At 47.4% G+C, this 25806-nt stretch overlaps 1 protein-coding gene and 2 long non-coding RNA genes across 3 annotated transcripts in view; 1 reads left to right on the top strand and 2 right to left on the bottom strand.

Moving 5' to 3' along the window:
* Positions 1-718: 718 nt before the first annotated feature.
* On the bottom strand, positions 719-2189 carry LOC307203041. Its single transcript, XR_013833095.1, has 2 exons — positions 1517-2189; positions 719-1484 (listed from the first exon to the last, which is right to left on the bottom strand). It is a non-coding gene; the product is annotated as an uncharacterized lncRNA (long non-coding RNA).
* A 517-nt stretch (positions 2190-2706) lies between these two features.
* On the top strand, positions 2707-9484 carry LOC307203031. The gene is made up of 2 exons (XR_013833085.1): positions 2707-5256; positions 5306-9484. It is a non-coding gene; the product is annotated as an uncharacterized lncRNA (long non-coding RNA).
* Positions 9466-25806, bottom strand: part of TMOD2 (tropomodulin 2) — a 56268-nt gene continuing 39927 nt past the window's right edge. The window contains exons 6-10 of the mRNA XM_079953447.1: positions 19977-20107; positions 19471-19578; positions 15836-15979; positions 13961-14105; positions 9466-9680 (exon numbers count right to left, since the gene is read on the bottom strand). Coding sequence (XP_079809573.1) covers positions 9646-9680; positions 13961-14105; positions 15836-15979; positions 19471-19578; positions 19977-20107 — 563 coding nt within the window. The 3' untranslated portion in view covers positions 9466-9645. The remainder of the gene's footprint in view (positions 9681-13960; positions 14106-15835; positions 15980-19470; positions 19579-19976; positions 20108-25806) is intronic.

The raw sequence follows: 25806 nt of genomic DNA, 5'->3' as shown, positions 1-25806 counted from the left end.
AAATGCCTAACATTTGGTCAGATGTTACTTGGAGCCTATAAGGTAGAAAGGGTAAAGGACCCCTGGACGGTTAAGTCCAGTCAAAGGCGACTATGGGGTTGTGGCACTCATCTCACTTTCAAGCCAAGGGAGCCGGCATATGTCCACAGACAGCTTTCCAGCTCATGTGGCCAGCAGGACTAAACCACTTCTGGAGCAACGGACACTGTGACAGAAACAAGAGTACATGGAAACGCCGTTTACCTTCCCGCCACCGTGGTACCTATTTATCTACTTGCACTGGCATGCTTTCAAATGCTAGGTTGGCAGGAGCTGGGACAAAGCAACGGGAGCTCACCCTGTCGCAGGGATTCGAACTGCCAACCCAAGGGATCAACAAACCCAAGAGGCTCAGTGGTTTAGACCACAGCGCCACCTGCATCCCCATCACTTGAAGCCTAATAGAGACAACCAAACAATGCCAGGCTGAGCCCTCTCTCTTCAGAGGAGCTTGTCATCATTGACATCAAGCCAAAGTAATGATAAGAACCATGCATTCAGATATGTGGAGATAGCAGGCTTCCAATTAGCCTCATGTACACTCACCTACCAACTAGTTGCAATATTTACTAGGGCTGATATTTGTGTGTTTGGTTGTGCAACCCTCTATCAGCTCAGCGGAGAGCAAGTCCCATTGTCACCAGTAGAACTTACATCAGGGTAGACATGCATAGGATAGCACTGTTGGGTGATTGTTTATTTTATTTATCTCATGAAATTTATACCCCGCTCAATTGTTTTAAAACCTCAAAGCAGTTTACAAAGCGAATAAATAATAAAAATATGGAGAAAACAATAATTCTAAAGGGGGGGGAAGCACACTTCCTTTGCTTTTAGGAGAGGCATACATGGGCCGTGGCATATTTAAAGAGCATTCCCCTTTTAGTCGTCATCTAAATTTTTTGATACATATTCAAAATTATTTTAAAATGCTGACTAAATGGAGGCACCTCCTAGTTGATCAAAATATTTCCACTTGAATAATCTAATGAATCACTTAAATGAATCACTTAAACGCTATGACTCTTGTATTTCTTTTCCTGTGAGTGCAAAATGTCCGCCAAGGAGAAATGAGAAGGAAGATGAATTGGGCTACAAGGCTGAGTTAAGCAACAAAGCATAATCTTACAAACTGTTGCTCACATAATGATATACCCATTATATGGCTTGGATCAAAGGACATGTGCAACAGTGACATTTGACATGGAGTTAAAAAAAAAAAAAGCAAGCAGACAGGATGTCCAACAGAATGACCACATGCAAACACAGCATCATATATACAGAGGTTACAATTATAATTACACTCTTGGCATTCAGGGCACCCTTATCAAAGAAGAATCAATTAACACAGCACTCTGCTTCATACATTTAAGAATGGCCCACTCAGGGTGACCATAAGGAGAAAGCAATATATGAGCCAGGGCATCCTTGCTAAGGTCGGATCCCTATTCATGGAATGTAGTAAGCTGTCTAAAACCAAGTCAAGCTCTCAATCCTTTTGCCTAATCAATGGAGAGGAGAAGAAGCTTTTCAGCTTGGTGGGCTGGATTCTTGCCTCTCCCACTTGTAACTGTGGGCCACTTTGACAGGTGCGCGGGGCTATCTCCAAAAAGAAGCACTTTGCAGCCACGGTATGCACACTAGCAAATGGACAACTTCAAAGTGACTTGCTGTCAGAGCTGATCAACTGATTGTTAGTGAGCCCTGTTTGCCAAGGAGCAACCGTGAGTGAACCTGAAGCTCCCAAATGTGGCTCCTTTAAGGCCACATGTTTACCTGTCCTTTACCTGACTTCACACATGACATCAGGCGTGGATGGTTTGGGGGAAACAACCCATTGAATTGCATCTTCCAAAATGATTTTCCAGTTCTAAATATATCTCAAGATTCTGCCCCTCTTGACCCAGACCTTGAACCTGAGGTCTCCTCTGAGCAGCAAGACCCTCCAGCAGATCTTCAGAAGGCCAGTGAACCTGAAGAGCCAATGGATGCAGATATCTCTACCCAAGGACTGGAGATCTTCACAGCATCTGCTTGGGTTCCTGGCCAGCCTTGATCTCTCCCAGGGCCACAGGACAAAAGCAGAAGAGGAAGTGAGCCAGGCACAAACTCTAATTGCTGTGTCTTGCTAGCTTCAAAGGAGCTACTCAGGAGGAGTCAAAGGCCTGGAAACGATAACGGCTAAGGGAGCTGGGCATGTTTAGCCTGGAGAAGAGGAGGTTAAGGGGTGATATGATAGCCATGTTCAAATATATAAAAGGATGTCACATAGAGGAGGGAGAAAGGTTGTTTTCTGCTGCTCCAGAGAAGCAGACACGGAGCAATGGTTCCAAACTACAAGAAAGAAGATTCCACCTAAACATTAGGAAGAACTTCCTGACAGTAAGAGCTGTTCGACAGTGGAATTTGCTGCCAAGGAGTGTGGTGGAGTCTCCTTCTTTGGAGGTCTTTAAGCAGAGGCTTGACAACCATATGTCAGGAGTGCTCTGATGGTGTTTCTGCTTGGCAGGGGGTTGGACTCAATGGCCCTTGTGGTCTCTTCCAACTCTATGATTCTATGATTCTAAGAAGCACAAGGAAGCTGTTGATCAGATCAGGGTGGAGCCTCTCACTCCTGTGTATGCTGCCAGTCTGAGCTCTCTCCCAAGCACCCGTCTTCCTGATAGCATATTGCAGCTGATTCGTTTCATGCATTTTACTGCCTTGAGCTTTCTTGGTTTGGAGTCAAGATAAAGAAACTTAAACTGAACTCTGCTAACTGCAACAACAGCAAGTGTGCGGGAAGGAGAGTTGATAAATATCTCATGTGTACTTTGTTGAATGAAACTGATTTGCTAAGTAACCAACTTCCAAGAAAAGCCACATTTATTTAACTCATCTCCAATGTGCATAGAATTAAGAAAACAGCATGGAATTTTTCTTGAATCCAAACACTCATACCAATACTTACATGCATCAGTTAAGGGCAAATAAGGATAAGAGCTGCTTTGCAAATAAATTCACCCAGGTGACTAGACCACAAGATGGTTCACTAGCAGCCTTCTCATACACACACAAGTTAATCGCTTTTGGACTACAATGGGATGCCAGAGAACAAAATAATTATTGTTAAAATTTCCCTCGCCTGGTCATGCAAGAAACAACTACTACCTGCCTCACGAAATCAGGTGTTACAAGCCTGTCTAAAGAGTCCTGCTATTGTTATCTGAAATCTCATTTATCCAAACACAAAGAATTATATCCAATCCTCACTACACAAATGGCTGATTCAGATATCTGAAGAGCCAGAGTTTGCCCACTTCCTTACTTGTTTGTGTTTTGCTGGTCGGCGTCAGATATTTCGGGCAGAAACCAGGGAGGGAGGCAAGGAGATTGGACAAACCAGTTTTTCCCTTGTTTGGCTTCTGCTGATTGGTTGCAGCAGTTTCAGGCAGAAAGACTGGCGAGAGAGAGCACGGATTGGAAATGTTCCCATAGGAAACAATGGAAATCATCTGCTCGTTATGTGAACATTTGCATAAAGGACAATTTCCTGAGAACGCATTGTGTTCAGAAAGTGGTACCTGTGTGTAAGGGGAAAAGGTAAAGGACCCCTGGACAGTTAAGTCCAGTCAAAGCTGGACTAGTCAAAGGTAACTATGGGATGCAGCACTTATCTCGCTTTCAGGCCGAGGGAGCTGGTGTTTGTCCACCGACAGCTTTCCGGATCATGTGGCCAGCAGGACTAAACCACTTCTGGCGCAACGGAACACTGTGACAGAAGCCAGAGTGCATGAAAATGGTGCCGCAGCGGTACCTAATTATCCACTTGCACTGGTGTGCTTTTGAAGTGCTAGGTTGGCAGAAGCCGGGACAAAGCAATGAGAGCTCACTCCGTTGCAGGGATTCGAACCGCCGACCTTCCGATTGGCAAGCCCAAGAGGCTCAGTGGTTTAGACTACATCGCCACCTGCGTCCCCCTGTGTGTATTAGAAAGCAACTCGACTACAGTGGTACCTTGGGTTACATACACTTCAGGTAACATACGCTTCAGGTTACAGACTCCACTAACCCAGAAATATTACCTTGGGTTAAGAACTTTGCTTCAGGATGAGAACAGAATTCGTGCAGCAGCGGCGCAGCGGCAGCAGGAGGCCCCATTAGCTAAAGTGGTGCTTCAGGCTAAGAACAGTTTCAGGTTAAGAACAGACCTCCAGAATGAATTAAGTTCTTAACCCGAGGTACCACTGTATAGAAGCTGCATCCACGGGCATGCTCAACAGAAGGCTGATGTGCCACAGACACACAAATATTACTTTGCCAAGTTGCCACAGGCCAGGCGAATGCTATGAATGCACAGTGCTCATGTACCTTGCATAGCATGAATTCAGAGATACATGTTTGGAAATCAGTTGGCCCCAGAAGGAACATGGTAGATTAAGTGACCCCATACCCACTGCTCCCTCCTTTCCCGATTCCACTATCCTGACCATCTTCCACCAGGCTATCCCCACAAGGGCCTTGCAGGAAATATACTACATTGCCATCCTGTTTCTGCATGATTTCTGCTCATTGCCCTTCCATGAGTGCAATTGGGCCCTGCAGTTCTTGCCCAGCTAAAAGGCAGTTTGCTTTTTAACAGCATTGTAGGTTAATGGGGAGAAAAGGCATTGACCCCAGTTAAACCCGCTGGATTCCATAAGAGCCTAAGGAGAACCCTGGTGGAACAAGGGCTCCTCTGGGCATCATCCTGTTCTCACACTAGCCAAGCAGATATTTATGGGAAGCCCACAAGCAAAACCTCAGCGCAACACTGCTTTCCCCCACTTATGACCCCCAGACTGCCTCTGACAGTGCATTCCAGAGATTACAAACACAGCCATGAGTCAGTCATAAGTTACTACCCTGAGGCTGAGCTCACAGATGCATATTCATTACTGCAATATCAAGCGATCATTTGTATGCAAGCAAAGATCTCAGCTGAAGCAAATGGGAGCTGCCTCACAGTGCCTGGACCACAGGCGTGCGCAGTTCCTATTCCTTCTCACAGACTGCCTGGGAGCAGAAGGGAGCCTGGATTTCAGGACAAACCAAACCTGGAATACAGTGTACAGAGTTCTGGTGGTCTCAGCTCCCCCCCCCCCAAAGAGTATTGTAGAGCTAGAAAACCTGAAAGAAGCAGGGTGGGCGACAACAATGATCCACCAACCCCACTATGAGGAAAGTATAAGATGTTTTGTTGTTGTTGTTTAGTCATTTAGTCGTGTCTGACTCTTCGTGATGTTAGGGGATTTTAACTCAGGGAAAAGGTGAGCAAGGGGGTTGGGGGACACAACACAGGTACATAATAATGTCCATTGTGAAAACAGACGGGGAGAAAACTTCTCCCTCATAATACTAGAATTTGGGGCCATTTGATAAAGCTGCTTGGTGTAGTGGTTAAGAGCGGTGGACTCGTAATCTGGTGAACCAGGTTCGATTCCACGCTCCTCCACCTGCAGCTGCTGGGTGACCTTGGGCCAGTCACACTTCTCTGAAGTCTCTCAGCCCCACTCACCATGCAGAGTGTTTGCTGTGGGGGAGGAAGGGAAAGGAGATTGTGAGCCGCTTTGAGACTCCTTCGAGTAGTGATAAAGCGGGATATCAAATCCAAACTCTTCTTCCTCCTCTTTAAGTGGTAAACAAATTTTGTTAAATAAAATAAATGTCAGAAGATTCAGGGTGGACAAAATAAAGTGCTTCTTCACCTAACACTTAATCCCTTCCCACAAGAGGTAGTGACTGTCACCAGTTTGGGTGGCGGCAAAATAGGATTGGACCAATTGATGAAGAACGAGATTATCAAATGCTATTTATTAGACACGGCATCTGTGGTCTACCTGTTGGAGTCAGTATGCTCCTGAAGACCCAAGAGGTGAGAGAACTGTTTTTTCAGGTCCTGCTTGCAGTTTTTCAAGAGGCATTTAGTTGGTCACTGTAAGAACAGGATGCTAGACCAGATGGGCCTTCAACTTGATCCAGCAGAGCTCTTCTAATATTCTTAAGAATGGGTGGGGAGCAGAGAGAGGGAAAGGTTGCTGGGGGTGGATTCAGACCCGCAGTAATTTAAAAAAATGCCAGGCTGTTTGCTAGCTTCGGTTTTCTATTCCCATTTATTAAACTGAGTTTATAGCAGCAAATGGGTGATTACATTTCCTCTCCTTGTTTCCTTGCGGGGATCAAGAATAAGCTGCCATTCTTTCAAATAAAAGATGGAGTAATCTGGTGCTTCTGATTACGCAAGGTTATTGTCTGCACACACACAGAGACAGACATATCTAAATAGCATTTTGAATTTAGAAAGCTTTTTTCACAATCTCCCCACAGCCAAGGAAAGAGTTATGCTATTTTCACTGCTGTGGCTCTGCCAGCTTTTTGCTGAACCATGGAAAATGTGCTGATTTCTGAGACTGAAAAGGTAAATTGGGCAAATGCCCTTTCTCTAGGCTTCTTCGCACATTACGTTTGATGCATCTTACCTATGTGTGTCCAAGATGTTTATAAGTGTGCACCAATAGATGTGAAAAGTGAAAATGTTAGCAATGCATTCTTGCAAACAGGTGGATCATACAAGAAAGAAGTGTGGAAGCCTCTCATTTTTCCAATCTTAAATTTAGTTTGCAATTTGAGATTAAACAAAATCCTCATGTAAATTCCTCAGCATTTTAGTGTGGATTTCTCCTAATAAACACGTTCTTGTATGTAGTTTTCACTAAGGAACACACTTTTTGCAAGGAATTACTCCTAAATCCCACACATTTTTGTACGTCATTTTCATTAACACATTCATTTTTAGGTAAACTTTAACCTAATTGATGCATTTTTGTAAACATTAGTTTGAGAATTACACTATAGAATTCGGGTAAGTGCAAATTTAAAAGCATGCCTGTGTTTTGGTTCTCATTATTTTGGAAACTGCCGAGGCAACAGATTGGCTTTGAAATGTGAAGCAAACCAAATTTCTCCCCCTATAGCCCAGGAGTCACCAAGTGCCAAGCAGGAATGTGCCCCTGTGTAATTTGTGAAAAAAGCCCTCAGTCGTCTTCTAACCTCCTCCTTTTTCCATTCACTGGCAAGAAATGGCTTTTGCTGTATCAGCTATTTCACAGTACAATCCTCTCTACCTTAGCAGATGGCAGACTCTCTCCCATCCCAGGTAAAGGAATGTATGATTGCAGCCCTAAGGACATTTATGTAAAGCTTCTTAGAAGGAGAACTCATTGATAGTACAGGATCTTGAGTCAGGCTTGCCTTTGGAGTGAGTGTACATTAACAAAAAAGGTAGAAAGGTAAAGGACCTGTGGACGATTAACTCCAGTCAAAGGCTGGGGTTGCAGTGCTCATCTCTCTTTCAGGCCAAGGGAGCCGGCGTTTGTCCACAGACAGCTTTCCGGGTCATGTAGCCAGCATGACTAAACCGCTTCTGGTGCAATGAAACACTGTGATAGAAGCCGGAGTGCATGGAAATGCCGTTTACCTTCCCACCACAGTAGTACCTATTTATCTACTTGCACTGGTGTGCTTTCGAACTGCTAGGTTGGCAGGAGTTGGGACAGAGCAACGGGAGCTCACCTTGTCACAAGGATTCAAACCTCCAACCTTCCAATCGGCAAGCCCAAAAGACTCAGTGGTTTAGACCATAGCGCCACCTGCGTCCCTACATTAACAATAAACCCACCCCTTGCAATCTGGTATCTCACTCACTGCTCTTCTGCTACTCACAGATCAATCTACAGCCACTATTTGGGAATCTCTGAGTCTCAGCAGCCGGCAATAGCAATAAATGCAAATGTCAGTAATTAAACACACACACACACATAAACACATACATGAAATGACTTGAAAAACACAGCACCTTTGCTTATTAGAACTCTGCTCTAAGTTAAGGAGACTGTTAGTGGCAACCCCGGCTTCCTGAAATTACAGCAATAATAATTTGTAAAGGTATTAAAGGTTTGGCAAAGCTAGTGTTTGTTACATGACATCACCCAACAGAACAAAACAGATCAGAAACCTGGCTAGCCTAACTTCCAACCTTTGTAAACAAAGTAGGCTTTGACAAGACAGATTGCACAGATGGGTTCACACAACATAATGGTTATAGGGAATAGGATGTTTTGGTGGTATGAAGATGTGCCCAATTCAGTTTTACTTCGGATTGCCTGGGTGGAGGGATTTTCCCTTGCGCTCAGGGTTTGAATGACCACTGTTTGGGTTCAGGAAATAATTGTCTCCAGATGATGCCCAGGCTGGGCAGGTGGTGATCTCAGCCTTACAGCATGACTTAGGTTCAGAAAACACCAAACCATGGTTAGCGGTGATGTCTGAATTAATAAACAATGGTTTGCAATCAGTCAGCAAACCAGGATCAGAAGCCAAGATTTGACAGATCTGCAAACCGTAGTTTGAGTTAAATATGTTTGTGTGATGCCCAAATACTTAGTTGTGACACTCCACTTCTAGAGGAAACCACACCATAAGAACTATGAGTGTTGAGCGGGTGAAATGTGGTTTGCTGACAGATGGAAAATGAAAGCAGACTAGCTCCTCTGAACCGTGGTTTGTCTGTATGTTTAGAAGCTCATACCATACTTTGGCCTCTAAACTATGGTTAGTGCAAACCACGTTGTGCTGTCCGCAATGAGCCTTTGTGTGGCTTAGCACAAACTCCTTTCTTCAGTAACCTCTTCTCTTCTCTACTCACTGTTTTTTGGCACATTGTAGTCTGGATTTCAAAGGCCAATCCATTTGGTGAGTGGGGGTTGCTGGTGGAGAGATGGTCCCATCTGGATGCGAGAGGTTGCTTTAAAAACGACCTCTTGGTCCCTTTTATGATCCACACAGAGCTCCGCTCAGAAAGGTAGCTAAGTGGTTTGTATGGGAACAGACCAAATCCTGCTGTACTACGAGGCAAGATGAGCTGGTAGGTTTCAGGAGCGAGAAATGGACAGTTCTGATCCATGAGGAACAATTCACCAGGCATCTCCCATTCATTTCAATGGGGAGACCTTCCTAGTGGACTGTGCCCTTGTTAATTTAATGGGGACAGGAGGTTGCCATTGGACTTTCCCATCCTAGACCCTCCCATTCCCGTCTTGGGCAGGGCCCAGGACCAGAGGCTCAGAACCACCTTAATTCAAGATTGCTAGGGTGGAAGGAAAGAGTGTGTGAGTGGCATTGCAGAGACCGGTCCTTACTTATGCCGAAAGAATTCAGCAGGTCTGAGAAAGTGCCACACTCATTTGTGAGCCCAGCATCTTGTAACTGATTTTTTTTTTTTTTTTAAGTCAACGGAAGACTTCTAGTGGTTTCAGAAGATCCACATGAATGCCTATTTGGCCTGCATGGTGTGCATTTTGGCTTTACATAATTGATTAAAAAGAAGAAGAAGTATGTTTTTATGAAAAATCAGGCTGAATCATTTTTTTTTAAATAAAAAAGGTTTGTGGGGAGGGGGATGGGATAATGGAACACGAGCAGCTTCATTCTAAAGACTTTCCAGTGTCTTCCCTTAAGACAAGTGAATTCTCTGAGATGGGTGATAGAACAGCTCTCTTTGACGTCTAGCTTGTTCACCTCCTGGCAAGACTAGTGACGTTCTCCTTCCACACGCTTCTTGCGAACTAGAGAGAGGGGGAGAGAAAACACAGCTTGCTAAGTGTCCCGGGGCACTTTAGTAATTTTGCAACTGGGGGGGGGAGTTAATTAACTGTGTTGTGTTATGTTTAAAATGACATTTGTAAAAAAAAAAACCAGAAGAATTTTTGTTAGGGATTGTAGGGCAAGACCTGCCAAGGAAAATAAAGAATTTATTTATGTATGCAACAACAGCGGGACGAGTCTTGATAGCACAAGGATGGAAGAAGAATGAGGAAACCCCTGCAAAAGAACAGTGGCAAGAGAAATTGATGAACTATGCAGAACTGGCGAAACTGACATGCAAACTGTGAGATAAGGACAACTGCGACTTTAAAGAAGAATGGGAACTTTTTACAGATTATTTTAAAAGACAACAAAATGAACTGGACTCCTTGGCAGGTTTTGAATAAACATACCAAAATTTATTGAGGGTTAATATAGTAGACAGATACTGTATTTTTCGCCCCATAGGACACACTTTTCCCCCTCCAAAAATGAAGGGGAAATGTGTGTGTGTCCTATGGGGTGAATGCAGGCTTTTGCTGAAGCCTGGAGAGCGAGAGGCATCGTTGCACACCAACCCCTCTCGCTCTCCAGGCTTCAGGAAGCTATCCGCAAGCCTTGCAAGCCCGGCGGGAGTTCCTGCGGGCTCACAAGGCTTGCGGGCAGCAGCCTTCAGCCCCGACGAGTGTCCACAAGCCTTGCGCACCCGGCGGGAGGTCCTGCTGGGCGCGCGAGGCTTGGGGCGGCAGCCTGCAGCCTGAAGCACGTGGAGCCCTCCGGAGGGTGCCCCGTGCTTCGGGCAGGTGTGCACAAGGCTTGGGGCGGCAGCCACGGCTGGGGGGTGAAAGAAATTTTTTTTATTCATTTCCCCCCCCCCCAAAAAAAAAAACACGAGGTGCGTCCTATGGGCCGGTGCGCCCTATAGGACGAAAAATACGGTAATATAAGGATGTATACAATTTTACAATATGCAGAGAATAATATGAGTTGAGAAATCAGAGAGAGGAGCTGAGGGAAGTCTCGGGGGGGGGGAGGGTTTGTTGGGGAGGGGGGGAAAGGGGGAAATAACGAAGATTATTTGTTTTGATAATTCGTTATGTTGAGATTGTTAATAAAAATTTTTTAAAAAAATTAACTGTGTTAAGGAGCTCAATGCAAGTTATGTGACGTTCGCGTGAAGCTTATTGGAGAGAAGGTTTGAAGCTCAGTGGGAGAGCAACTGCTTTGCATGCAAAAGTTCAAAGATTCCAGATTCAATGCCTGGTATCTCCAGCAATTCTCCAGGGTCTCAGAGAGGAGTATTTGAAAGCCCTACTTATAGATCCCTGGAATTGCACCTGGGACCTTAGAATCAAAGTATTGTAGAGTTGAAAAGGGACCACGAGGGTCATCGAGTCCAACCCCCTACAATGCAGGAATCTTTCACCCAATATGGGTCTCGAACCCACAACCCTAGGATTAAGAGTCCCATGCTCTACGTACTGAGCTATCCCAACCCTTCTATATACAGTAATACCTCCGCGAACGTCCGCCTTGTCTAGTGTCCATTCTGGTGAACGTCCACAGCAAACCCGCAAGTACCGGAATGGGTTACTTCTGGGTTTCCCGCTCGCGCATGTGCAGAAGCGCTAAATCACGCTTCGCACATGTGAAGAAGCGCAAACCGCTCCGCGCGTGTGCGCAGATGCGCCGCTTTGCCCTGTGTCCTTTTCGGCTAGCGGCCAGGGCTCCGGAACAGATCCCGGCCACAAAACGAGGTACAACTGTACACAGCTTGTGCTCTGCCAATGCATAAAGTCTCTAGTCAATGAAGTCTGGAGTTAAAACAAAGTTACCAGCAAACCATCAGGGTTGCATCCAGACTATTTATTGAGCGCTCATCCTGATTTGTTTGCAGACAGATTAGACAACGTTGGCTGCTGATTGAGCATTTGTTCTTGTTTGTTTGCAGGGAAGCTAGACGGTGCTTTAAATGTACAGTGGTGCCTCGCAAGACAAAATTAATCCGTTCCGTGAGGCTCTTCGTATAGCGCTTTTTTTGTCTTGCGAAGGAAGCCCATTGACAGCTTAGCGGATTAGCGCTATTAGCGGCTTAGCGGCTTTTAGCGGATCAGCTGATAAGCGGCTTAGCAGCTTAGGAAAAGGGGGTGGAAGGGGAAAAAACCCGCAGGAACTCGCAAGACATTTTCGTCTTGCAAAGCAAGCCCATAGGGAAATTCGTTTTGCGAAGCGCCTCCAAAACGGAAAACCCTTTCGTCTAGCGAGTTTTCCGTCTTGCGAGGCATTCGTCTTGTGGGGCACCACTGTAAAGGTAAAAAGAACCCCATGGCGATTAAGTCCAGTCAAAGGCGACTATAGGGTTGCGGCACTCATTTTGCTTTCAGGCCAAGGGAGCTGGCGTTTGTCCACAAGCAGCTTTCCAGGTCATGTGCCCAGCAGGACTAAACCGCTTCTGGTGCAACGGGACACCATGACGGAAACCAGAGTGCACGGAAACGCCATTTACCTTCCTGTTGCAGCAGTACCTATTTATCTACTTGCACTGGCAAGCTTCCGAACTGTTAGGTTGGCAGAAGCTGGGACAGAGCAACGGGAGCTCACCCCGTCATGGGGATTCGAACCAGCAACCTTCTGATGGGCAAAACCAAGAGGCTCAGTGGTTTAGACCACAGTGCCACCCGCTGTAAATGTATGGTGTGTACACAGCCTTAATGTAAGGTTGAAAAGTTAAATGCACTCCTCTCATGGCTGAGCTTTGAAGAGAGGCTTCTGATTCTCAGTTCATTTTTTTAAATTGCTGTGTCACACCATCAAAAGCCAAGGCCAATCCTGTCTCCACCATTAGAAGGCGCCCGGCTTGGCTTTACTTCTGTTTTTTTTTTAAAAAAATATATTTATTAAGATTTTGGAAATTACAAAAAGAAAAAAGAAAAGTTAAACATAGAAAAACAGAAACAGAAACACTACATAAAACATTAAATTAACAAAACAAAACAAAAACAATTAAAAACACTTCCAATATTTTCGATCTTAACTTTCATACACTTGTTTCACTGACTTCCTCAATGCCTCCCTTTTTGTGTTCCACTTCAATTAACTATTTCAGCAAGTCCTTTCCATCTTCATCTATTTTCTGTCTTATAGTTAATTTTAACATATTATAACCTAGTTTTTTTCCCCTTTTAATGCATTAACAATCTATCTATACCTAGTTCCTTCTAACATTTCTGCCAAAGCCATATAACTTTATTCCACCTTTTTTCTAAAGCTCCTTAATTTTACAGTATTTCTGTAAATAATCTTTAAATTTTTTCCAATCTTCCTCCACCGACTCTTCTCCCTGGTCTCGGATTCTGCCAGTCATTTCCGCCCGGCTTGGCTTTACTTCTGATGAGCAAATGCCCTCTGAAGGTTGGAGAGAGAAGCTTCCGACAGCTACAATCACCCACATCCAGGCTATGAACATAGGCATTAGAACTCCTTTCCATTGCTATTGACTATACAGCTGGGATGGAGAACCTGTGGCTCTTCGGGTACTGCTTGACTCCAATTCCAATCAGCCCCAGCCAATGTGGCCAGCAGGCATGGATGATGGGAGTTGTAGTCCAATATCTGGAAAAGCCACGTTTTCCCCATCCGGCGCTGTGGGTTAAACCACAGAGCCTAGGGCTTGCTGATCAGAAAGTCGGCAGTTCAAATCCCCGTGACGGGGTGAGCTCCTGTTGTTCGGTCACAGCTCCTGCCAACCTAGCAGTTCGAAAGCACGTCAAAGTGCAAGTAGATAAATAGGTACCGCTCCGGCGGGAAGGTAAATGGTGTTTCCGTGTGCTGCTCTGGTTCGCCAGAAGTGGTTTAGTCATGCTGTCCACGTGACCCGGAAGCTGTATGCCGGCTCCCTCGGCCAATAAAGCGAGATGGGCGCTACAACCCCAAAGTCGGTCACAACTGGACCTAATGGTCAGGGGTCCCTTTACCTTTACTGTACAGGTATACAAGCATCATTCTGCTTCAGCCCAAAGGAGGCAGGAAAGTGCCTTTATCTAATGGCATTTCTCTGGTCTGACATTCGGATACAGGATAAGAGGTTCCCCAGCACGACTACCCAAAATCCTAACTCTGAAAAAGTGCTACTGTAAAAAAAATGTTTGGTACCTTTCTCAGACTAGTGAGGAAATGTTACCAGGGGATCTTAAGGCTGGGAAATGTTACCTTGGCAACTGAAGAAGGTCCCAGAGGTCTTGCTAGGACCAGCATGTCTTACCTAGGTCGTTATTTTTTGTGATGGCTGCTGCGACCCTGGTTCTTGGGCCTTGCTTTGTAAACTGGTACCCAAATTTGAGGATCTGTGAATTCTCCTCCAACATCTGAGCAATCTCCATCTCAACCGCTGTGCCGAGCTGTTGCCTCTGGGAAAGGAGGTGGGAATGTTTACTTCCTTAGCACAAAGAAGCAGACATACAGATTTCCCCCAACGCTTTATATAGCACATCAACATACATGGTACTTTACAGGAAAAAGCAAGTTCCTGGCTTCAAAGGGCTTCCAGTCAAGGGTTAGACACATGGGGTAGGCAGGCAGACCAAACAGAGAGAGGAGGAACAAGGGTAACAAGGGACAGATCTGTGCAGATCTTAAGTGTGTGCATGTGTGTGTTGGGTGGGGGAGTTTAGATGACCACCTTATAGAACATCTGAAGGTGGATGCAGAGCCATGTCGGCAAGCCATGCCCCCCAACATACACAGTGACCATTCCTTCCCACAGTCCACAAGTATGGCCAGGGCAGAAAGGAATGCTCTGTCTGCATATGGGTTGTGTGCCCGTAGATCCCCTTCACACACCAACTGAACAGATGGGTGGGGTCGGGGCATGGTCACTGTGCCCAAGGGCAAGGCTGGTGAGGAACATCCGGCTCCCAAGGTGGTCAATATCCCCAAGGCCTCCCCATTTGGGTTCACAAGGCTGCTTCCCCACATGTCAGGGACTGTGCTGAGGAGGGCTGCACTGAGGAGGAATGGAGGGAGCCACCCCCTCCCCCTGATCCCAAATCTTCCCAGGAGTAGGCGGACAGCATAGGTTTGGAATAGTGGCTTGCAGAGGGGCATAGTTCAGAAGGCAGAAGCTGGGAAATAATGGAGGGGGGAAAGCTAGGAGAAGAAACACTGGAAGAGAGAGGGTTAACAGATTCACAGTCATTGGACAGCATTTCTCCACTCTTCCCAAGGTTGAGAATAGCTCAGAAAGTCTCAGAACAGAAAGTGCAGATGGTATAAACTCAGATTACAAGATGTAGGGGTGACGTAGATTAATAGAGGGGGAATGGGGAGTAAGCCTTAATTGGGAGCACCATCATTCTAGGGAGACGTGTTCTTTTCTCTCTCACTGTGATTATTAAAGAATCTAACTGGTAAGACATTCCTTTCGTTTGATCTTCTACTGCCACAGAGGAGGGAGCTGATTCCCCGAAGTCTGACACCATATGACATCAGCTGTGGGGCAAGTGAAGACGCAGCTTGCAAAAACCCTGCGCCGATCACAGCGGCGCTTCCAAAGGCACATGGCTTCGTCCGTGCCATCAGGTGCGGGCAAGCACACCAGCTTGCCCCCGCAATTGAGGGGGGCTGGGCAACGCGCACACATGTGCTGGCATCATGCACGCATGCCACAGGGCGTGCTGACGTCACTCATGATTGCCGCGGGGCGTGCTGACGTGTTGTGTGCACACTGCAGGGCTTGTGCACATGACGCAAGCATGCCCCGTGGCATGCGTGCACGGCCGCCATGGAATTTTGAGGGGGCCCAGACCCCTCCTTAAAAATTTTGGGGGGTGCCTTCAGCCCCCTCTAGTTGGCGCCCCTGGGTGTGGGGCAGGTGACAACTCTGCAGATCGCCTTTGATTTTCCAGATGGTGTCAATCATCCCTGACCTTCAGTCATTCTGCTGATGGGCACTGGGAGTCCAAAAACACCTGGAGGGCCACAGATTCCCCATCCTTGTACTAAGGAAAATCAAAAGCTTTGCCCTTCTATTACTAAACACAAGTCCTTGGACACTGCTTCCCAGCTAATTTTCATGGTCAAGCTGCAACTTTCAGATTCTAGCTAACCCTTATGTTCCAGTCTGCTGCCCTTTCCTTACCTGATTATCAATTTTTATCTCCGTCAATGTTTCATTCCCTTTCAGGGCCTCAACCAAGGCAAGGATGCCTGTCCCTGTGATGAAATTGGATTCTATATTTAGACTTTTCAGCGTCTTGTTCACTTTTAATGTATCTGCAAAAGCCTGAAGGGAGGAAAAGAGTGGTGTGAGTTCAGATCTTGGGATACTCCACAAAGTACTGTAACCTGCCCCAGGACCAGCTGGTATGGGGTGGGTAGTAATAGGAACTATGGGACTGTTCAGGGTGGCAGGAGAGAATATATTGTTCATTAATATCCTTCCTAGGGACGCAGGTGGCGCTGTGGGTTAAAGCCTCAGCGCCTAGGACTTGCCGATCGAAAGGTCGGCGGTTCGAATCCCTGCGGCGGGGTGCGCTCCCGCTGCTCGGTCCCAGCGCCTGCCAACCTAGCAGTTCGAAAGCACCTCCGGGTGCAAGTAGATAAATAGGGACCGCTTACCAGCGGGAAGGTAAACGGCGTTTCCGTGTGCGGCTCTGGCTCTGGCTCTGGCTCGCCAGAGCAGCGATGTCACGCTGGCCACGTGACCCGGAAGTGTCTCCGGACAGCGCTGGCCCCTGGCCTCTTAAGTGAGATGGGCGCACAACCCCAGAGTCTGTCAAGACTGGCCCGTACGGGCAGGGGTACCTTTACCTTTACCTTTTTAATATCCTTCCTAACTCGCGCTAGCAAGTTTCTTTACTTAGCAGAGTTCACATTCCCCTTTTACATGCAAAGCAGTCAATCTTATTCAAAGTCAATAGAATAAGTTTACTTAGACAGTTCACAGTTGGATCCCTGAAGGCAGGCTTAGTTACAAATATGTATATGTGGATCTACCCCATATGGGGGAATAACTCCACTGCCTCTGCTAGCTGAGAGCTAGCAGAGCACTCCTATCTAAAAGCTGGTCAAACGAAGGAGTCCAAAAAGAGGGAGGTGTGCTGCGTGACTCGTTTTTTTATTACCTGGACAGGTTAGGTCACGCCCACCTTCTATCACATGCAAAAGGAAGGATGGTCCAGCCAGGAGGAAGAGGAAGTTTCGACTGGCTGAACCAAACATTCCCTCTCATGTCTTCTCTAGCATTTCAAGGAATGTTGTACTTGACTGCCTCTCATGGATTATATCCCACAGGAACAACAACATACCAACATGTAGTGGCCCCAGGAGAATATAGGCTCCTATCATTGGATATGTTATGTAAGAATTTCCCAAGACTAACAATGTGCCTTTTCCAGTTCCTGATTGTGGAAGTTTTGATACTGATGTTAATGACGTGAAGTTGCAGCACCTGACATCAATTTGGCACAAGCTGCATTGCCTACAGATGTATTTCTACACCCAATTCAAACTGCCAGGGCTCAGAATCCATTGGCTAAAGGACCACCATCACCCATGTGATTCTGCCTGGGTGTTAAGATCAGCTTAGCTCGAGGCCCAACATGTATGCTTTCACCCAGTAAGTTTAATTAGGTTAGTGGGCACAAGACACAGGAACTCCCTCGCATCAGATGCCAAGGAGATAAGGAACTACAAAACCTTTAGAAGACATCTGAAGGCAGTCCTGTTCAGGGAATTTTTTTAATGTTTAATGTCATATTGTGTTTTGATTTGCTGGAAACTACCTACAGTGGCACAGGTAACCCAGTCAGAAGGGTAGCTTCTCCCCCCTCCTCCTTCTCCTCCTCCTCCTTCTTCGCCTCCACAGTTCTGGAACTCTCTTTCCATTGATCTATGCCTGGTCCAAACCAGGCATAGGCAAACTCGGCCCTCTTGATGTTTTGGGACTACAACTCCCATCATCCCTAGCTAACAGGACCAGTGGTCAAGGATGATGGGAATTGTAGTCTCAAAACATCTGGAGGGCCGAGTTTGCCTATTCCTGGTCCAAGCATACTGCCAAACCACGGTCTGTTAAATGCAAAAGCCTGTTTAATGCCATGACTTGTTTGGCCCTCAGTAAAAAAAATTGTGGGATGAGGTTTTGTCCAATCAAGACCCACAGGTTATGTGAAACTTCCCTCAAAGGGTGGCCACACAGGAAAGCGTTCTTGTAACGCTTAGTTCCAGTAAGTCTCTTCAGCTTTACAATCCCGGGGACCCACCTGTCTCCTCATGTAACGTGGGGAAGCAAGGCATGCTGGGATGAAGAGGAAGGAAGGATGCTGTGTGTGCTTGTGTGGGCATGTACAGTGGTACCTTGGGTTAAGAACTTAATTTGTTCTGGAGGTCTGTTCTTAACCTGAAACTGTTCTTAACCTGAGGTACCACTTTAGCTAATGGGGCCTCCTGCTGCTGCCGCGCCGCCAGAGCACGATTTCTGTTCTCATCCTGAAGCAAAGTTCTTAACCTGAAACACTATTTCTGGGTTAGCGGAGTCTGTAACCTGAAGCGTCTGTAACCTGAGGTACCACTGTACTTCCTCGCTTCCTACGTCTATGGATGCTGGTGAGACAGCAATGCAGCTTACAAATCAGAGATGTTAGAACTCTAAAATGGGACCTAATTTATTTTCTGGATAAAATGTGCTTGGATTGTTGTAACTCAGGCGTCACCAACAGGGTGCCTCTGAGGTTCTTCCCAGGTGCCCATGAAGCCACTGAGCAACTCCCTTTAAGCAGTGAGGGAGGTTACTTTTTTCCTAAGGCAGTTCGTGACCCCATAACCAGTATGCTGAATTGCCGTTTTATTTCTTCTTCTGGGACCCTGGTGCATTTTAACAGCAGCACAGCTGTGAGGTCTTTTCTATCAAAGGCAGAGGCAGTGGCGTAGCATGGGGGGTGCAGGGGGGCCGGCTGCACTGGGCGCAACATCTGGGGGGGGCGCTCGCCACCTCCGGAGTCGCCGAAGAGCCTCGGGCGCAGGCTGTAGCAGAGCCCCATGTCTCATGGAACCAACGAGCTGTGCGTGCGTCCGGGCTGAAGGCATCCGGCAGGCAGCGACTCTCAGCGCTCGCCACGGTCCCCGCACGTCAGGGCCGCGGAGGGCGCGCCAGGCAGCCCCTCCTCACAGCCCCGCTGCTGCTGCAGCTGCAGGGCCATGTTGCATTTTCCTCACCTCTCTGCCCTCCTCCTCCTCCGGGCAAGCGGCGTTGTTTGGGCGGCAGCGCCAGCGGCAACTCGCCTCAGATCACCCGCCGCTGCCGCCGTGGCTACCTTACGATAAATACCCCAGCCCAGGCAGCAGCAAGAAGAAGCTGGCAGCGGCGGCAGGTTAGGGGTTAGGGGCGCAAATTACTTGCCTTGCCCCAGGTTAGGGGGCGCAAATTACTTGCCTTGCCCCGGGTGCTGACAACCCACGCTACGCCGCTGGGCAGAGGCGAGGAGAGCTATGCCTGATTAGTTTCTGCTTGCTCAGCAGCTAGGCACAAAATCTAGTTTTCCTATGTTCCCAAATCCAGCAATGAAGGAGAGCGTGAACTCTCAAACAGGGAAGAGGAAAGCCGTGGAGAGAACTTTCGCTGACAAAATCTCAAAAACACCGCGACCCCAGAGCTGGTTTTGAGTTTGCACTCCCACAGACAAAGCTTCTCGGCATTTGGAACACTGCTCTTTGATTCAGCCAAAAGTGAAGAGCTTTTTCTTTCTCTCCCAAGAATAGTCTTCTCAAACTTACAATTGCAACAGGGTCGTTGCTCCGAGTAGCAGCCAGACTGAATTTCGTCACGTGGGTGTTGCTTTCCAAAGCTTTTGCAAAGTCTTTCAAAGTTGGAATGGGGATATTCTGTATTAATCGAGAAAATACAATATTTAAAAATGAATATCTATTGAATTCGAATCCAAATCATAGAGTTGGAAGGGACAACGAGGGTCATTCCCTGGAATTCTAATGGAGAAGCAATATCTGTTGGGATGGTAATGTTGTGAGCCCCTCCATCCTATGCTCAATTGTGTATGTGTGTAAATAAAACCATATATCCTAAAGACGCCACAGTCTCTGCTTATTCCAAGGTAACTAAACCCTGGGTGAAGCGGAGGCACCCTGAAGTCTCTCACCACTCAGAGATTGGGGTAGTGTCGTAACAATACCTTATAAAACAAATTTAAGACCATTTAGGAATACTTTGCAAATAAAAAAATGGCACAATGGGGCAATCAGATGAGCAGCAATGCTATCCCTACCTTTATGTTGTTCAGATTGACTTCCAGGAGCGTGGGATCATTTGCCTTTATCCTTTGCAAAGAGGCTTCAACATTTGTTGGGTTAGGCGGTTCCTCGAAAACTGGCTTGACCTTCTCACCTTTGACTACATCTAAAAAGAACATAAACCAGTTATGCATGGGGGTGGAATCTCCACCCCCATCGTCCAGCATGGACATTGAGGTCCAGCGCTGAGGGCCTTCTGGCGGTTCCCTCCCTGTGAGAAGTGAAGCTACAGGGAACCAGGCAGAGGGCCTTCTCAGTGGTGGCGTCCGCCCTGTGAAACATCCTCCCATCAGATGTCAAGGAAATGAACAACTATCTGACTTTTAGAAGACATCTGAAGGCAGCCCTGTTTAGGGAGGTTTTTAATGTTTGATGTTTTATCGTGCTTTTATTATTATGTTGGGAGCTGCCCAGAGTGGCTGGGGAAACCCAGCCAGATGGGCGGGGTATAAATAATAATAAGTTGTTGTTGATGATGGGTGGGGTATAAATAATTTGTTGTTGTTGTGACAGTCATTATTCAGATAGTCATTCAGACAGTTTCATCACAATAACAACCACCCTGAGACCTGCAGGTATAGGGCAGAATATAAATTTAATAAATAACAACTACAACAGCTACCGTATATTTCGCCCCATAGGACGCACCGGCCCATAGGACGCACCTAGTTTTTTTGGGGGAAAATAAAGGGGAAAAAATTATTCCCCCCCCCCAGGCGCTTGTGGGGCCGGCAGCGGGGAGAAGCGCTCTTCTCCCCGCCGCCAGCCTTCAGACCAGGTCCGGGGACAGCGGGAAGGCGCGCTGCACCTCCCCGCTGTCCCCGGAGCTTGCGGGCCTGGCGGCAGGGGGAAGCACGCGTCTCCCCACCATCAGCCTCCAAACCACATCGGGAGACAGCGGGATGGCAGCGTTCCGCCTCCCCGCTGTCCCCCGAGCTTGTGGGGCTGGCGCTGGGGCTCTCCTGAAGCCTGCATTCGCCCATAGGACGCACACACATTTCCCCTTCATTTTTGGAGGGGAAAACATGTGTCCTATAGGGCGAAAAATACGGTATATTCTGTCGGTTAAGATGACCCAACACTAGCTAATCTCATTAGGAAAGATATCATCCTAGAAAGAGAGAACTGAGGGGTGTCCCTATTGTTCTACAGAATTATACTGGTCTGAAGTAACTTATGGACATTCTCTGCACGCTCCATCTGTGAATTCAACTGGTGCTCGTGAAATTGCTACATCTGCACATCCTTCAAGTGAAGAGCTGCTCACTTTGCCAACCCCATTATTTGCCAAGTCTTGAGGAGCCTTGATTGCACTACCATTCTCAATGCTGGCAGCCCTGAGCTATATAAAGCAGCACTGATTATTCCTGCAAGTGCTTTTTTAAAAAGAATACAAAACAAAAACCCCACAGCTTTTAATGCTAATCTGCAATTATAATTCTTAAATATTAGACTGAGATAAATAGCAGGCTTAGACCACCCAAGCAGCTACTGTATGGAAAGCTATACTTCTAGCAACCAGCGATCTCCAAGCCAAATACAAATTAAAGAGAAATTTGAGACAGGGAGCTGCCTTAGACTGTTCCAGTAACAACACAAGTTCTGCAGCACTTTAAAGAGTTGGGATGGGTGAATTTGTCAGCTTCAGCTCCTCATGAAAACCCTTCAGCAATTCAAAATTTCTCCTATTATTTGCACATTTTTATGCAATTTTCCCCAGTATAACACAGTTCTGCATGTTATTTTCCACAAACCTATGCAATTATATGCACTCTTGACCCTTTGAAAATGCATTTTTGTATACATTTCTCAGCTTGAGGACTGCATTGCAAAATTAAGAGAAGTGTGTATTGTCTTGGAAGCTGCAACTTAGGTTAGCTTTGCCTTAAATGTGAACTGTATTGAATTTCTGCCCCATCACTACTAAAGAGTAACATGTGTATTGTGCAATAAGCTTTTGTGGAACAGATCCTGTTTCTGCAGTTGTATGGAATGCTACCCTGCCTGGGAGCTTTTATTGACTGGTTTGTTTTATTTCTTTTCTTTTAATCCTGCCCTTCTACCCAGGAGCTGAGTGGGGTGTACAAGGTTCCATCTAATCCTTGCTAGGGCTGGGCAATATCAGCTTTTCAACATATCAACAAACATTGCGGTCTGGCGATATACAGTGGATGCTCGGGTTGCGAACATGATCCATGCGGGAGGCATGTTTGCAACCCGCAGCGCTCGCAACCCACAGCGCCGCATCTGCGCACGTGCGGGTTGCGATTCGGCGCTTCTGCACATGCGCAAAGTGCGATTTAGTGCTACTGCGCGTGCACGGCCACCAAAACCCGGTAGTAACCCGTTTCGGCGGGTTTGTAACCCGAAAAAACCCAACATGAAGCATCTGTAACCCGAGGTATGACTGTACCACGGTGTTGAAAAAACAAGCTGCGTTGGCCTCAGCTGGCGAGTGCCAGGTGACATTGCTGCAGCTCTCACTGTGCGAGCAGAGGCAGTTTCACCCCAGTGCCTAGCGGGCTGGGAAAAGGCAGCTTGTTTGTAAGTCTGGTGTCAGGGACTGGACTGAGGAGGAAAGGTGGGGACCGCCCGCCCCCCCGATCCTTCCCGAGAAGAGGAGGACAGTATAGATTTAGAACGGTGGTTTGCAGAAGGTCATAGTTCAGAGGCTGCAAAAGGGAGAAGCTGGGAAATATTGGGAGAGGAGCAGCAGGAAGAAGAACTGGGGCAGTGCCGGATTTATGTATAAGCTAAACAAGCTATAGCTTAGGGCCCCACTCTCTTGGGGGGCCCCCAAAAAATTAAAGGAAAAAAACCTGGATGTACATTTCTAAAATGTAAGATAAAAAACAAATAAAATAAAACCTACATGCAGCAACAGTGTTTTGTGTTGTGTAGGCTCCTATGATGTAAGTAATGGGCCCCGCCTGCTAGCCTGCTCCCTAAAATATCACTGGTTTGCTCATTTCTATATACAGTGGTATATTGGCTCTTAAACTTAATCCGTTCTGGAAGTCTAAAACAGCGACAATTTGTTCTTGACAAAGGACAGCTGGACATATAAAGGGCTCCATTACCTTCAGTAGTGTCAGGGAACTGCCATCGGAAGGACAGGTGGTGAGAAGGCTTCAGGAGAATAGGAGAGCCTCTTCTTCAGCAGAAGAGGGAACCAGTAGGGGGAGTGCGGGAGCTCCAAAGGAAAGGGAGTCGGAGGGGAGGCTCTGGGATACTTCCAGTGAGAACAGCGAGGAGGTATCAGAACAGCCTTTAAGGACCCCCACCCCTCGCCGGAAACTGTCACGCAGGGAATCCAGGAGGCGCATGTCTGTGAAACAGCTTTTATGTTGGAAACGTTTCCGCAAACGCCCACTGTCAGATTCTACCAGCGACTGACGGAGCCTTGCTGAAGGGCTCCGCTCAAGGCAGGGTTTCACTACACTGAGTGAGCTCTGAGGGATCCAGTTTCAACGCACAAGCAGCTCATTATCCCATCACAAGTAGCTTAGGGCTTCATCAAACCTAAATCCGGTCCTGACCAGGGGAGAGACAGCCGACAGACTCAGTGTCTTTAGAAAGCGTTCCTGATCCCCTCTCCCAGAGGGAGGAGAGTGCATCCCCTCCTGATCCCCTCTCCCAGAGGGAGGAGAGTGCATTGAGAGTAGGAGAACAGAAAGCTCAGAGGCAGGAAGTACAGATCAGCCGACGCAGGGATGACGTAGAATAGAAAGACGGAGGGGGTGAGATAACACCATTATCTAAGAGAGACAGCATTTCTACATCTATCTCTCTGTGTGTGCTGGTCCAGGGGGGAGGTTACCGTGGGGCGAGGTCCAGGACCTGAGTTGAGGGTCGGCAGACAGTCCTCCACAGGCGAAGCGGGGTCCACAGTGAGAAGCCGGGCAAGGACAGGAACTCTGGGGGAACAGGACTGGATGCTGGCCGAAATAGCTCTTCAACGACGTTGCTCCTGCAACCTGGGACTGGGCTGACTGGCCTTTATCTCCTCTGAGGCCTAGGGTGGTCCCGGCCCCCAGGAGACCCGCCGCTCCTGGCCTTAAGGTGAGCACTCCTCCTGGGAGAAACCAGTTCCCTCCGCCTCTCTTCCCTGAGCCTCTGCAGCTCAGGAGAGGCTGGAGGGTTACTGGACCCAGGGGGAAACTAACCTGTAGGCACTGAGCCCTCAACCACCTCCAGAGCCAGAGTGGATTCACCTGGTTCCTGCTCCTGAGGATCCGGCACAGGTGCAGGCGCTTCAGAATCAAGGCCCTGCCCCAGTTCAGCCGGCCCTGGAGGCGGGGACTCCTGTGCAGGCTGGGATTCCTCCGGTTCAGCCTCTGAATCGGATTCCCAGGCCATCACACTGTGAATATTGAATAAAAGACTTGGTAAGAATGCTTCTACTTTGGCCACCTCATGAGAAGAGAAGACTCCCTGGAAAAGACCCTGATGTTGGGAAAGATGGAGGGCACAAGGAGAAGGGGACGACAGAGGACGAGATGGTTGGATAGTGTCTTCGAAGCTACAAACATGAGTCTGACCAAACTGCGGGAGGCAGTGGAAGACAGGAGGGCCTGGCGTGCTCTGGTCCAGGGGGTCACGAAGAGTCGGACACGACTAAACGACTAAACAACAACAAGAATGCTTCTCGTTTATCTACTTCTTGGCTGCCAGCCATGGGAGGGGTTGGATTATCTGAACCCTGACAGCTCAGCTGGGGTGCAGGGGGCCACGTCATCCCCAACAGAGCCATCCCTCGTGCTCCCCCTGCTTGTGTGGGAGCCAGAGCCAGGCTGGGGGATCCTTAAATTGCTCAGCTGAGGGGAACAGACAACCCCGCACTCCTCAGCCAAGCAGTTTAAAGATGCAGAGGGAGGAACAAGCTGTATCAGTGCCTCGCCAATGCAGCTTTTTTATCCCTCTGCGCAGTGTGAAGGCACAGTGGGATGGCGGTTTCACTCAGCGATGTATCGTAGGTGAAACCGCCACTGCTCCTGGGTCCCTCTGCTAACAACGCTCACTGAAGGAAGTCACTAGCAGAGGGACGCAGGAGCGGTGGCAGTTTCACCAGCGATATACTGCTGAGTGAAACCGCCATGGCTGTCTGCTCCTCATACCAGTCCTGGGCAATATATTTGTGGGATGTAAAAATCAGGTGCAGTCAAACACAACATTGCTAGTGTTATGTACTGAAGTTCTCACGCTGGGCCAGCAGGGGGATACTGTAGATAGTTTTCACTCAGGTCCACATATGCAAATAAGGGATTGAAAGTGACGTTCAGTGATTGGATAGTTACAGAAAGTGGTTACTGTTGCGTTCTAGTGGAGCTCTATATAAGCAGGCTGGCTGAACCCTTCAGTTCAGTTCTGTTCTGGCCTGTGAATAAACAAGAGCTGTTTGAAGAATCGCTGTGTCGTCTGATATGTTCACCCACAACTTAACAGCTAGAGTTGACATGAAGGTTGTCTCAGTCCTCCAGCTGGAACTTCCTGCTTTCCGGGACTGAGACGAAACTTCCTACGTGTAACTTGAGATGGGCGTGGCCTCTCTTGAAGTAAGAAAGAACCAGAATCACAGGCCATCTTGTCTCTCTTGTCTCTATCGACGCCATCTTAACAACAGCACTACTAAAATGCACCCTTGACTCCAGGCCAAGAGAATAAAAGGGGGGCTTTCTCCCATAAGGAGATAGTCACCACATTTAAACTATGTTCTAAACTTTTAAGTCTGCCTTCTGGGATCCTTTGTGTGAACAGATGATTACTTTTGAGTAAACGTTTTATACTTTACAGAAGACTGCGTAG

Source organism: Podarcis cretensis, assembly GCF_951804945.1.
Source record: "Podarcis cretensis genome assembly, chromosome: 14".
Classification (NCBI taxonomy): Eukaryota; Metazoa; Chordata; class Lepidosauria; order Squamata; family Lacertidae; genus Podarcis; species Podarcis cretensis.
Note: the sequence above shows the minus strand (reverse complement) of the source record. Positions and strands in the feature narration are given on the sequence as shown.